The 15412-nt window shown below is 40.7% G+C and overlaps 1 protein-coding gene across 6 annotated transcripts in view; it reads left to right on the top strand.

Moving 5' to 3' along the window:
* The window catches only part of LOC121326688 (phosphatidylinositol 3-kinase regulatory subunit gamma), a 112176-nt gene that overhangs the window by 77911 nt on the left and 18853 nt on the right, over positions 1-15412 (top strand). For 2 of the 6 annotated variants that reach the window (XM_041270059.1, XM_041270056.1), the window contains exon 1: positions 15270-15367. The exons of 3 other annotated variants lie outside the window; for them this stretch is intronic. In XM_041270059.1, coding sequence (XP_041125993.1) covers positions 15310-15367 — 58 coding nt within the window. In that variant the 5' untranslated portion in view covers positions 15270-15309. Of the gene's footprint in view, positions 1-15269; positions 15373-15412 lie in introns of those variants that run through there. One more of the 6 variants, XM_041270058.1, reaches the window with a different exon arrangement.

Raw genomic sequence — 15412 nt, 5'->3', positions numbered from 1 at the left:
AGTTAGAAGATTGCGTTGAATAACTATTTTGCAGTACAATGTACATTTTTATATCATTACAGAATTTATCCTTGCATACATTCCAGCGTCGTAATGGTTGGGCCAATGCCACTGTTCCAGATTATGCAGTGCTGCTAATCCTGGGCTGGGAAAGTATTTATTTTCTATACATTGCACTTGTTATATCAGCTGAATACTACATGAGTGTACTGGGAGTGCTGCTGCATATTTCACTCATGAAGATAGATAGCTTTCGTGGGCCTGTGAGTTATTGGGCCCCCTAACTCATGCAGTGACTACAGTTCAGCAGATCAAGACAAACTCCTAATGGTAGTTAGTGTATTGGATGATTATGTATGGGACAAGCTGAAACATTTGGCCTCAAACCCAAACAGGTTGAGGGCCGATCGCCTGGCTGGTTAAACAAGGGGATAGACCCCTATGGTTGACCATGGGGTAGTTGAAGCAAGGTAGTGATTGGGGGAGGTGGAGAGATGAGAGCAGGGTATGTGACGGGTCAGTTTATATTGTTCATGACTAAAAGGTTATGTAATGGGTGTTGGAGGGGGGAGGGGGGTGTCCTTCAGCCAGAACTGAAGATAGTGAAGTTAGCAGTGCTCCAGGACCCTATCTTTGGAATTCATCTGTATTTTCAGCCCATGCTTTGCTCTGTTACTAATATAGTAGTACATTAGTAAAGCAAGGGACAGCAGTAATCACTGCAGCAGACAGTAGCCTTCAAATTCGGGACTTGAGTTAGTCAGCAAGTCTGTTGATTCTTGATCTTGAGAGCTGTCTAGCATGCTGCCTCACGCTTTCCTGCATTGCAAACGGGCTGCATGCCATTTCTGAAACAGACTGTTTTCTTCAGGGTTTATTTTTTTGTTGTATTAAGTTCAGTTTTGTACTCATGAAACTACTGTAGACTGTTATTAAAGATAACAACAAAACTCTTGCACAGTTTCATGAATAACAAAGTGTGTTTTATTATTAAAAGCAGTCTTTTTTATCTTTATAAACCACCATTGTGTTCATAATTTCCATAGCTACAAGCTAAACTATATATTAAAACAATCAGCCGTTTAATAAATTGTTGAGAATCTTTATCCCTAGTTAAGTAGTATATATACTCCTTTATATAAAAAAATACTGAACATGATATTGTTATTCAGTATTTAACGTTTGCTTTGACCATAAAACATGGTTAGAAATGGCTTGCCGTGATGTGAAAAGTATTAATGATGCTCCTCAGAGAACCATCTCTCTCTTCTTGTGGAAACCCGGAATGAAATAATAACCGACTGGCTGGGAGTTTCCATCGTTGGCTTCTTTTGTATCCTTGTGTGTGAGGACAAGTTCCCAGACCCAGCTATTTCTGCTTCAAAGTGAAGTTTATTGCGTCTAAAGCTTTTCCAAACATACCAACTGTAATCGAGCGCTGGAAAGTGACTCAGCCGGACAGCCACCCCTCCCACTGCCCATTTCACTTTTAAAAACAAACCCTCTAGTATCAGATACTATATATTTTAAAGCCACTCTGTGTAAAATGAGTTTGTTGGTCTGTCTTTGTAGAGCTCAGTGGACTGCAGTTGTGTATTTTCATGTGGATGTATGGACTGGGAATGCTGAACAGTCTTATATCCCTGGTAAATAACTCCTGCATTAAATAGTGATGAATTGGCCATGACAGACCTGAGATTGACATGTCCGGAGTTCAGTCAATGGGGGGGGCGGTGGGGGGTTGGCTCTCAAAAGGGATGTCAGCCTGAAACCACTGCCCTGGGCACGGCTGTCCAGGGGCTTAAAAGGAAAGCTTTCAGGGGGTCCCCAGCACTATTCAGCCTCATTTAGAGGAGTCAGACAACCTCTGCTGTTAAAGCCCATTGAAACGGCACCATGACCAGTACAGAGCTCCCTGCACTGTACCAGCACGGAGATGAAAGGATACTAGAGCTTCCCTTATCAACTGCAGTCTAGCGCTTTTGTTGAGGCCTTTGAGTTATTCATTTGCTAAGAAGCAGATTTCTCCCACCTCCACTGTACTGTAAATAAAATGCAGTAGCAGGTAGCACTTTACATTAAGTATCACTAATTGTTGTGTATTTACATAGTAGTTGCATAGTAAATACATGTGTACTTACACATCATTACAATGTTAGCATGCATAGTTACAATTAGTTAAATCTTTTTGCACGATATATGTAAGTACACAATTGTATCAGAAAAGGTTAGGGTTAGGATTACTTTAGGGTTAGGGTTAGGATTATTTCATGCAAAAAAGTGTACACATTAGTACATTGTAACTATACATAATGACATTGTAATTTTGTGAAAGTACACCTGTATTTACTCATTAGCTACTATGTAAACACACAGTAATTAGAGACACTTAATGTAAAGTGTTACCCAACCAGAAGGCCAGGTCTATTATTATTATTATTATTATTATTATTATTATTATTATTATTATTATTATTATTATTATTATTATTATTATTATTATTATTAAATAAAAGAGAGAAAGGGTGCTAGTATTTCAATTGTGACAGAGGGACCATTTCTTTCAGTTTTGTCATGTTCCTACCAGAGGATAACCCAGTTCTAATTGCAGACCCTCCCCCCCCCCTCTACAGCTGAGACACAGTGCTTGACTGGAGCAGTAAAACAGGACACGGAGAGTCTGCACATTAACCCTTCTGTGTTCCATTGCTTGTTCCTTTGTGTGCTGGATTTCCTCTGGGCCCAGTCGAAGGCTTTAATCCTTTTGAGTTTCCAGAGCATGGGCCTGGCTGGCTGCAGAGGACAGACGGGAGTGAAGCTGAGTGCGAAAGAAATCTTGTTGTGATCCTGACTGGTTTGGCTTGTGATTCAGGAGCTGGTATTGACACTGAGTGTGTGTGTGTGTGTGTGTGTGTGTGTGTGTGTGTGTGTGTGTGTGTGTGTGTGTGTGTGTGTGTGTGTCTGCCACAGTATTTTTGCAGTTTTGCCAGGCTTTTCACATAGTTATAGTTTGCATTTACCCCAGTTTGCCATGTTTTTTGTATATGCTTTGCCATACCTTGCTGGTCTTTTACAATGCTTGCCTATGCTTCACCATGCTTTTACTGTGCTGATTTACACTTTGCTATGCTTTTACTGTGGGAAACTATAAGGGGAGTTTGAGTACATCTGTTTCATAAATATTTAAGAAAAGCATTAATGTATTCTGTCTACTTGCACAGATAAAAGGTTGAGTGTTCATTGTTAATTTAATACAAGCAGAACAAGGGAAATAAAATAGCAAGAAAGTATGAGAAGCTGAAAGAAGACTTTTTTTCTCTTCTTGGTCTGAAGCATGCCAGGTGTCTCTCCAATCCCTGCGCTCGCTGCAGATTAATATCACCGTTCATTTATCAGTGGCCTGCATGGTTAGGGGAAACAAACACCAGCAGACAGGCTGAGAGCCTTTCTGGTGCTCCTTTGGCACGAGCGTAAAACGGACTGTGACACCCAGAGCAGGTTCAGGCCGTCACCCAAATCCTTTCAAATTAAACCTGACTGTTCTGAATCTGGTTAGAAGCTTTATTGCGGCTCACACTAGAATAGTGCTGCAACCTGAGAAACTGGGTTACAGTACGTTTTACAGCCACTCTACAATGTTCAAATAGAAGATATGTGTTATAGCATTGAGACCACAGACAGCAAATTATTGAGAAATAAAAGTTTTAGTACTGCTGCATTTCCCCGTCATTGAAAAAGTGAGGGGGACATGTCCCCTGCGCCCCCGTTGTAAATTACACCTGTGATTATCACGTCAGTCCTCAGAGGACAGCAGTTTCGTACAGAAAGCAATCTCGCAGTTCAGATAGGGGATCTCTGCTTCATCGAATTGGCAATGTTCACCTCCTCATACACTATGCTTAAAAACAAAGGATCGCTTGAGTAATTCCTGTGGTGAGTGGCTGTACAGATCCAGAGCAGAGGGGCAGGAGGAGGACTCATCCTGACTAGCATCTGGTAAAACATATCAGCCGCTCGTTAAAGCTGGATTACTGTAAAGAGATCTAGCTTCATTAATCCAATCAGAGCTGCCTAAAGCTTGTCTCCCTGAAGGAGCCGTGGCGTCATCAGTGTAAGGTGATTAGCAGAGAGAGATGGTTAATGCGATAATTTCTATCCGTCTTACACCTATTGAAAGTATAGGCCCAGCAGAGAAGGAGGCCCAGCAGATCGTTTTTAGGAGTAATCAAGGAGGTTGAATGATCTGGTGGCACATCCAGTGGCTCTGATGCAAACTCTGGTGCAAGCTGAACAGGTTGCAAACGGCAGCACTGCTTTAGAATATTTCAGGATTGAATGGTGCTGAATAGTGAGGCTCTACCACATCAAGGGCTGGTAAACATTTTATGTTGGACCCTCCTTATTCTGTTAGTTAAAACAATGGTATTCGTTATTTTGTCTGAACAAGATACAGGGAAATCTAAGCAAGGGCTGTCAATAAGTAAGTATATAATTGCTTTTGAACAACTTTTATAGAAAATCAGAGAGCGGCTCACCACAAAATATAGTCACGTGGGATGAACTCTTACTGGAATTAGCATACCAACTTGGCTAGATGAAGCTGTTGAGTTGAGGAGTCATGATTACAGCTGCTTGTGCACTGGTATAGAAGCAGTGTCATCCTTTTGAAATAGTCATTTTCACAAAGAAGTTAAATTGAGCTGAAACAACAACCCGTCACCAGAATAAAAAACACCAGGATAAAAGTATATGTAGTATCTGTGACTGAGCTCAGCACGTAAAGTTCAGTGAGACAATCCAGCCTGACCTTGTGAAATACAAGCAAGCAGCACACTCAGCCCATTGTAGTGCACATACATGCATGTTCATTCCCTTCTAGAATTGAGCAATAGTCCCTTCTCATGTTGAGCTAAATGACCCCTCATTTCAGACGCTTTCATTATTTATCTCTTCGAAGAGGAAACCCATGACTTTACATTAGTTTTAGTGCAATACAAGGCTGTCTGTTTAACAAACCTAACCAGCTTTCCACAACGTTCAGACAGCACACAGTGAACTGAAGCAAGCCAGCTGCTTTCTGGGCCATCTTCCAATATTCATCCAGAAAGCTGTCTCCCACAGCAGTGAAATATCTCTGCTTCTGACTCCTCCATTGCTTGTGTCTGTAAGGAAGTTGCAAACAGAAAGATAGCTCATGTCACCAATGTGTTCAATAGTAGCTTAATGGAAACACTCATTTGATTTTTTTTTTTACTTATATGAACATCTACAGGTCACAAGGAAATTGCACCACATCTGTTACTCCTTGCAGGTTTATGTAAAAAGTCTGTTATAGCAACACTGTTTGTCTGGTTTCTGATAAAAAGATTACAGGAGTCTATCATCTGGCCTTGTGAGCGTACTGTAACTCTGAAAGAAAGGGCTTGACTTTGTGGACTATACTCATTACACTGAAAAACGGGTGTCATTTATGAAAAAATAGCAATTAATGTTGATCATTTTTGTGTATATTGATAATGAAGATGAAGTAGTTAAGGATATAGTGTGGTTAAGGATATTTATTTCTACCTAGCTGAATCAGAACATATATATATATATATATTTTTTATTGTACTTGGCACATTTTATTAAACTTTTACAAATGAATACAAGAAACTGCTTTGACTTTATGAACTACAGTAATCCGTCGCCTATCTGTCTGTGGTGGCACCAGAGTAAGGGTGGATATGTAAAAAGGCAGATCAACGAATCCTGTTTTAAATACCATTATACACAGCTGGAACAATTACTATATTCACACAGTTAGTGTTTTAAGATTCAGCTTTTATTAGGGAGCTCACCTGCCATCTGCTGAGTGGATGCTGCTGAGTGACAGGCAGGAGATCCAGACGGAGGTAGAAGTTGATACGCCCCCCCCCCCCCCCCCCCTTGCAGGCGAACAGGATTCATTTACATATCAACACACTGAACAGCTCATGTGACACTATTCAATAATAAACTAACATTGCTGAAGAGATTGATCATGGTGGATAAACAGTTAGAGTGGATACATGACGGATTACTAGATACTGATTACGCTGAACCAATGAATTGAAAAAAAAACAGGTATCCTTTATGAAAGATTTTCAATAAATTATGATATAAATTTAATATTTACTGATATTTAATTAAAACAGCTACAGATTTTAAGTGTTTTGTTGATAGTACTTGGCAACATTTATTAAACGTTTACAAATGAAATCTTATTTGCAGAATCCATAAATGCCGAATGAGCCCCCTCCCATCCTCAGTTATTTAGACAGCCTTGCTTCCTTCTCTAACATGCCCTGCATTGTAAAGGTCACTGTTCCTGATCTGAATATTGGCAGGTTAGGAGTTATGCTCACGGGTTCTCTGTCATGATGAGATCCAGCCTGTGCTCATTTAACTTTCTGCCCTGAGCCTTTCTGAGACAGTAACAAAAAAAATAATGCAAAGGAAATAATGTGTGCATTCACATGCCGTGGGGCATAAGACTAATGCAGCACTTTGTGCACATTCTGGAAGATGCACAGCAGGATCATCTAGACAGTGTGCAAGCTCAGCACTTGGATTACACATTGTACACATTCTCGAAGATGCTCACCTAGACAGCGTGCAAGCTCAGCACTGTGATTACACATTGTACACATTCTCGAAGATGCTCACCTAGACAGCGTGCAAGCTCAGCACTGTGATTACACATTGTACACATTCTCGAAGATGCTCACCTAGACAGCGTGCAAGCTCAGCACTTGGATTACACATTGTACACATTCTCGAAGATGCTCACCTAGACAGCGTGCAAGCTCAGCACTGTGATTACACATTGTACACATTCTCGAAGATGCTCACCTAGACAGCGTGCAAGCTCAGCACTGTGATTACACATTGTACACATTCTCGAAGATGCTCACCTAGACAGCGTGCAAGCTCAGCACTGTGATTACACATTGTACACATTCTCGAAGATGCTCACCTAGACAGCGTGCAAGCTCAGCACTTGGATTACACTTTGTCCCGCTCCCACCACGATTGCAAGCACCCGCAATATATAGTATTTGGACCCTGAGGAACATGCTGTGCAGCCGGCTTGCTGGTGTGACTCCTTGGAAGTTGCTCCTCAGTATCAGATGCTTGTGAGTTCCAGGTGTAGCTGCAGTCCTGAACACAGTGTCCTGAACAGAGAGGCTGAAAAGAGAACGGGCGAGCCATACAGGTACTGCGGCTGGGTAACAGGACAGACTGATCCTCTGACCTCACCTTTGGGACCTGTAGGCTGGACAAACTGTTTAGTGAAGTCATGATTATTTTTAAAACATTTTTTATACATTTTTTTTTTTTTATTAAATATGTAAATTTAGCATTCATACATTTATAAATGAAACCCACGAACCATACCTATTCCTTCAGTGATGATTATTACACAGTAGGAATAATATGATAACCAATGTTACAACTTTTTTAAAGTCACTGTAGTGAGCCGGCAGCAGCATATATCATACATCTATTTTTGCTATTTATTTAAAAACAAGCTTCACATTTTAAGGAAGTCATTGAATCACTGTGTGCCTTGCTTTGTAAATATAAGAAATATATCATGAATAACTTGCTTTTTAACCCAGTTGTTCTTCTGAGGACAGTCCTTCATTCAGGTAGCTGTTAATTAATAACAGCTCTGTTCTCATTAACGATTCAGTGATTCAAAATAAAAACATAGTTCACGTTAATGTGACAGCGGTCAAGATTAGCTCTCTGACACCAAATGAAGTTTATAAACGTGGGTTTGGGAGGAAGGAGTGGCCCTGGCACACATTACCTCATCCGGTTCTGGATTCTTCAGAGTGCTGACGTGCTCTAATGTTATTCAAAACTAACCCGTACTTCACTCATAAAGCTGCTGAACATCCTATTGAAAGCAGCTCAGACTGCTATGAACATGTCTGTCTGTACTAACAGCATTTACAGTGGCAGGCCATTCTGTTGCTTCTGTCAATGGCAGGTCTTCGGTTTGGCGTTTGTTTGGCTTGTTGCTGGTGTCTGAGCCAGGACAAAAGTGTGTTTTCTAATTGTTAACTGAATCCAAGCAAACAAATACTGCTGCCTGGTTGACAGTGTCAGTATCACAACCTCGCCAGTTAGCTATTACAGTTAGCTATTACAGTTAGCTATAATGGTTACCTTAATGAAGGGGGTCGAGGGGGAAGTGGGGGGTGGGGGTTACAATAACTGTCAATGTACAGGTGGAACCTGTTTAAGACCTCTACGTCAATCCAGCCTGCTTTATAACAGGACGCAATGGTTAAGAAAAGCCTGATGTATCCCGTCAGGAATATCACATGTATATAATCATGTTACTATGAGATTATGTACTGTGTGGAGGATTGCATTAGAGGCTTGCATTAGAAATCTACCAAGGATTTAATATAGTCTTTAATCACTTTTACTAGCTCAGCTTGCGTTTGGATTTATCTTCAGCATGTGCTAATATACCTTATGAAACCTATAACTCCCAGAGCACAGTATAGACTGAACCCTCTGACATGATTGCAGAGTAGTGCAGGTGGTAAAGAGGTAGCTACATCTCCCTGACTGTCATTTAACCAGGGTGTTGCTGAGGTAAAAAAGAAGAAGCTCACGTCGCCCCCTTATTTATTAAAACCCTGCCTGGATACAACTGCATGCGCTGGGCTAGTCCTCCGTGCGGTGACTAGCAGATACTGTATGCTTTGTTTTAGCATCTTGAATGAAGTTGGTTACCCCATTGCAGCATAACGCTTTTGTCATGGTGTATTCATCTGCAGAAAAGCGCAGCACGTTCATCATAGTTACAGGCATCTCAATGCCTATCCACGAATATGGGTTTCACCGCATTAAAAATTGACGACACAAATTTCTCCAAATATTCTCCTGAGAATAATAGCAAGCATGAGTTATAAGGCCTCCCTGTGGAGGGGAGTGGATATGTTTTTGTAAATAAAACACCGTTGGCCATGTTTTGAGATTGTTACTTCTGTTTGATCCTGAATGATAAAGACCTCGCTTTCTTAGGCTTTTGACTTCATGCTCAAAAAGTAATCCCTTGTTTGAAATGCCGTGGGTCCCCATTTTTTTTTTTTTAATACATTTTACTTTCCATAACTGTCTATGGGGGGGGGAACACCAAAATGCATACCTGTCCCTCCTGTGATGAACAATAACTATCCCACAAAGGGATGTCATTTTACATTTCGAACCACCTTAAGCAGGCAGACTTCTGTCAAAGTACAGCAGGACTGATGTATTTGCAGGTCACCATTTGCATAGAAAGAGTCATTTTACCCTTGACTGTGGGCAATTTACACAGTGCTTTAATTGAATTAATTCAAGGCTGTTTTGAAGATGAATTGGAATTGAAACTGTTCTAAACTGTTGTTTAACAAGAGTATAGAAATGTTCCATGAATACCAAATTCAATTGAATCCATCAGCACAGACAGTCTTTCTCAAGTCATCCTGAGTTCGAAGCCCTGCAGTATACAGTGCGTGTGCTGTAGGGCAGGACTTGACTCTACCTGTGGATCATCGGTAGTGAGCCCCCCTCGCGTAATGTGTTCTGAAAATAAAGAACTTGTGTTTTACTTAGTTTTCTGTACCTGGAGCCACTTAGCACTGCAGACTGTTAAAACCTATTTGAATGCTACCCAAATGAAGCAGGGAAAGATGCAAATAAGGGCAGTAACTTTTTCTTCTAGACAGACCCAGATCCAGAGATAAGGAAGGGGTAGGGAGTGCTTGAAATTGTAAAGCAAGCTTCAGCACACAGCGTGGGGTTTAGAGAGCTAGCGTTCATGCTTGTGAACAGAGTTGGGTTTTAGTGCAGAAGGTAGCGTTGTTTAAACAAAAATGTTATGCTTTTTGTTATGCAAATAGAATTATATTTCTTTATTTCTTTCTTTTTTTTTTTTGTTTACTGATTCAATTGGTGACTGAAATTATATTCCAAAAGCATAGACAATCATCAATATGAGATTTAGAGCCATAGGGCTTTAATTAACTCCTATTTTTTGAAAAAGGTAAAAAAAATTAACAAAACTAAAACCAAACAGTTACGTTATATATGTCAAGCTCTCTTCAGCACGCTCTGTGTTTATTTTGATCTCATGTTGTAACATTAGCATGATTTTAATTTAATAGTTAATTCATGAACAGAGGAACCCCTTTGAGAACACAGCCTCGCTCTCTAGTAGCTGCTCTGTGCACAGGGGTATTTAATCTGCACACGTTTTCTTCAATGAGACTGGCATACAGTATTTGTTTGTGAAGCATGTTTGGCTTCATCAGCTGTCATGCTGTAAAAGTCATTGCTGCCCATGTTCTTGCCTCAGCTCTGCCCTGGAGGGAGCTGCTTTTAACACAGGTAACAGATACTGTACATAACTAGCTGAAAACTCTCGCAGCTAAAACCGAGACCCAACTCCTTGCATACTGGGCTCCAAACAGGACCTGGGCTGGACAAAGCCAGACCTAGTACAAGTAGAGTAGCAGTCCTAGCCGCAAGGGAGAGCGGATTGGATTAACCGAGCCCTCCAGCCTGGCACTATAAAAATGCAGCAACTCACCAGCCTCCCTTTGCCTTGGTACACTGTGATGGTGATGTAATTGACAGATCTGATATCTGAGAGAGAGAGAGAGAGAGAGCGAGAGAGAGAGAGAGAGAGGCTGCAGCCTTCTTACATGCTGTCACTTGAGTATTGCATCACCAGGAGGGATGGTCACGTTGCACTAAACGATGACATCACCCAGCTGGTTCCATTCGCCGGAGAGCCATCTGTAGCTGCAGCCCCAGTGAAGGAGTGCTACTCGTTTCTCTTTTCTTGTTCCCCAATAGAGAGGGAGAGAGACCACTGTATGTTTTATTAACGCCTTTCCAATGTGCATTTTCTTAAATAACTATTTGGATACTAAGCTGACTAAAATTCTGTTTGATTGCAATGAAAACAACTCGCTGAGCTTCTTTAGAAATTGCCTCTCCCTTTCAGAAATGCAATGATTACATGAAGTGAACAAGCTGTATATGCATACAGATTACATACTGGGCATGCAGATATACATATTGATTTGTTATTGTTTTGAAGAATGTTGTCAGGTCCAAACCCGGGTCAATGATCACAAGAGTTTGGAATGGATGGATGACCTTTTGAACCCAAGCAGCAGTCTGCAGTTATCTGAAGAGATCTGGACAGTCATTCACAAGGGTTTATTCTTTTCTATTACTCTTGGCGAGGCTATTGTGAGATGCATAAATATTTGTGCATTGTATTAAATGAATTGCGAGAGAGAGACACAGTAGAGTGCTCCCATGGTCAAATAGTATCCATGCAATAGCGTATGCAACACGGGCACTAACTAGCCAATGCACTTCAACACCCATGTCCACCGTGCTCTTGAGCTGTACATTGTGACGGTCCAGTCCGCTCCGTCTGTACATTGTGATGGTCCAGTCCGCTCCGTCTGTACATTGTGATGGTCCAGTCGGCTCCGTCTGTACATTGTGATGGTCCAGTCCGCTCTGTCTGTACATTGTGACGGTCCAGTCCGCTCCGCCTGTACATTGTGATGGTCCAGTCCGCTCCGTGCCCATTGACCTCTCTGTGCTGGGGCTTTTTAAGCAGGTCAGTGGGCGGGTTTCTGGGCAGCTGAAAAATCTTGAACTGTGGAATTCACATATCAATAAATAAATAAAAAAAAAACATTTCACACACTTCATTTGAAGTTATGGATGAATCGTTGTTTAACATATTTATAAATGATTAAAAAAATAGTGCCACTTTTAAACCAGCTTGAACCCATTTCACTGAGAAAGATAAAGTGGGCGTTTAGTACTGCACCCCACAGTAATGAACAAGTCACTATACATTTACTAACCATTAACAAATAAGGAAACACATGCATTACAATGGTAGTAAACTAGCTACTGCATTAAGAGTTAACCAACAAAAAGAATAATGAAGGGTTGCACACAGATGTGATTTCATCCCCGCTTCGTCTCATTTACACGAGCCTTCCTTTTCAGAGGCTGCTGCAAATGAAACAAGCAGAAACCAAAAATAGCCAGGAGTAGTACTTAAGAGCACACGGTGCCTCACACAGCAGGCACGATGGGAGTATGGAGAGAGCGTTGTCATGCAGAACCTGCTGCACCCTGCTTCTTGCTTATATTTGTGCATTCGTCAGCGTGCAGTTTTTTAATACAGGGATGTTTTAAAATCAATAACCAGAATATGCATTCCGAAGTGCTGAAAATACATTTGCAATTGAGGCTGTCTGACGTTGAATACCTTCCCTGTTGTGCTTTTTGAATGTGAAGTTTGGCCACCAGGTTCTGCTGCTCACACAGTGCACATATCCCTTTGTGTTATTTCCTTCTGTTCAGAGCCAGTTCTCAGGGGCTAAAATATTTTTCTCTGTAATTAATCACAAAAGCGCTGACTGGCCAAACAAGTCATTCTCATTTACTGTAATCTTCCATAGTAGTTGAAACATATTCTATACAGATCTCTGATTTCATAGCTTACCTCTTTATTACCCTATTATATAGTTCTGGATTGTTTTTGATTAGATCTTAATTTGTCATTCTTACTAACTCTTCCAGTCTATATTTGTTTCTGACAAGAAAGCAAAGTGAGGTGGGGAAGTATATCATTGTTGCACAGGTTTCAGTGCCCAAAGCTTTACCTATGGGCTTCACTGCATGGTGCCACACTAATATGCCTCCCCACCTCCCTTCCTCCCTTCACAAGGCTGATTTTCAGGGAATCTTTTTGTAGGTTCTTATTGGAATAGTTACTAAGCATTGCAGATAATGTCAAAATTTAATAAAGTTGTGCCGTTGAAGTGCAGCTCCAGCAAAGTTTCTACGCAATCTTACTGTAATGCCTTTCCTTTCCAATGTACTGCATATTTGCTGCAGCATTTCATACAGACAGCCCTTGTGTTTGTTTGGAAGCTCAAAGTTGTAGAAATCTTCAAAAGATCAGGCTCCACAGTAATCACTAAAATCTCCATAAGGAACAGATGCATTTGCATTCAGGGCATCACATTGATCTGAACTTTACTTTGCCCTGGGTCTATGGAGGCTCATATCGTATATCTCAGATATCAGCAATGTAAACTCCATGTTGTATCTTTAAAACTTAGTCAGTCCTCTTTTCTCGCTTTTTCTCTCTATCAGGCATCAGTTAGCTGGGTCTTGTAGCCAGGCAGATTAGAATCTCTGTATCAGTTACTCATGCCTGCCCCTTGGGCATAAGCACAAAAGCAGCACAATTTACATGTGGGAAAACTCTGAAAGAGCAGTAATTGCCTGAGTTGTTAAGTTCCAGTGTTTGTAATTCTAGCGTGTGCCAGGGTGTCTCATAAACAAGCAGCGTTCACATTCACAGAAATGCATTTTTCATTCAAGAAGAATGTCACATTTTACTGTGCTGAGCCGATAATGTGAGCACAAGTGTGCAGATTCTGCAACCCCATGCAGGTGTAATTGGCTCAATCTGCATTTTGTTCAGAGTGGCACAATGCATCCCCTTTAGGCTCTTTTATTTATATGCTTTGCACTGTTCTGTTTCATCTGAAAATTTTATGAGCCATAACAAAAAGGGATGGGCTGTGGGATGGATCTAGGTGTTATAAGTGGTGATCAGGCAGCTTCTAACAACAGCACACACAGAAAATGAATATCTTGTTAATCACGGAAGATGTAGGCACAAGTTATATTTGAGAATATGGGTTTAAATGAAATCCCTACTTCTCTAAGATAACTTTTTTCAAACAATGTGATAACTAGATCCCCAACTGGAACATACTCTCCAGGAGTGAGCCTTAGAAAGACGCCACCAAGCTTGTATTGTCTTTGTAAAATTTGGCTATATCTGCAGTTCATCTCATTAGCACAGCCATGACCCCCACTCCATTATCATGTTGCTGTGCTTTGTTTTACACTACAGCACTATAGCATGTGGTATATTTATTTAATAATAATAATAATAATAATAATAATAATAATAATAATAATAATAATAATGCATGATTGTAAATAAAATATCTACATTATGTTCATTGTTGGTTTTTTTTTTAAATAATTAAACAATCCTACAAATTCTAGGTAATGCAAAACTTTTGGCCAACTTCCTAATTTTATACAAATTAATAATGCATAAGTTACCATTGTATAAATACATAGATATTAATAAGTATTACATTTATTTGTATAGTTCAGTAGCTGCTTCTTCTGTACTTTATATAACTTCATCTACCATTAATAATAATAATAATAATAATAATAATAATAATAATAATAATAATAATAACACAATCGCACTCCAACATGCTGTATTGCCAGGTACCTGGTAAATCTTAATTGCCAGCTCTGTTTGAATACTCCCTGATTCAGAACAGAATAGATCACGTGATGTGGGTTCTGATTAAAAGTAAGCAATAGCTAAACATTATTACCCAGAATGACTTGGGTACATGTCGTATCCAGGGTCTCAAAGGGTTTAATTTAATCACAAACCACAACTACAATCTGAGTCAGTTAATTGCCATAGTAATTTGTATTCATTTATTTTAATACCTGACAAACGCAAGCAGGTATTGTTAAACAGGCCTGATAAATTATGTGTCATTTGATCCTGAACCGTTCAGAAAAATGACCACTTTTGTCAGTTACAGATTTTATTCCAAATGGTTCTTATTCCTTTGTTCCTCATAGTAACAGTTTCAGCCAATCACACGCTGTCAGCTGATTTTCCAGCCTGTTGAGTGGCTGGGAAGGACGGGTACAGAACTCAATAGCACCTCTCCCTCTAAAGAAGCGACACAACGACGCAAACTCCGACTTTGGCAACAGAGCTAAAGTAATCCTCCTCTCCCATTGGCTCCTGAATTTCACAGCCTGCGTGCTGCTGCGAACCTAACCTCGACTTGCAAGCGGCAAGCAGTGGAACGTACCACTAGTTACCACAGCCTCGGTGGGGGGGGGGGGGGGGGGGGGCAGTGTACCCCCTCTCCCCAAAAAAGGTAACTCCTTACACACTGTGCCTACACAAAACACATAAATATATATCTTCAGTAAAACGTTGAGATTGCCAAAGATTTGAAATCCTTAAAGGTTTTCCGCTTTGATGTTATAAGTGAGCACCCCCCCCCCCTGTGCTGCTAAAGTGGTCGTTTCAGGATGAAGTGCAAGGTTGGCTGCTGCCGGGCCGGAGAGCTGTGAGGATGAAGGCTGCAGTTTCCGCGGCTGGAGAGAATGGTAGAGCTGGCATCTACATTGTGTGCTGTGACAGCGGGGCGCCGTGCTAAACTAGGCAAGGTGTTTAAAGCCTGGTGCTTTTAACGGGGTTTTTTGTATT

This window comes from Polyodon spathula, chromosome 14 (genome assembly GCF_017654505.1).
Source record: "Polyodon spathula isolate WHYD16114869_AA chromosome 14, ASM1765450v1, whole genome shotgun sequence".
Taxonomy (NCBI): domain Eukaryota; kingdom Metazoa; phylum Chordata; class Actinopteri; order Acipenseriformes; family Polyodontidae; genus Polyodon; species Polyodon spathula.
Note: the sequence above shows the minus strand (reverse complement) of the source record. Positions and strands in the feature narration are given on the sequence as shown.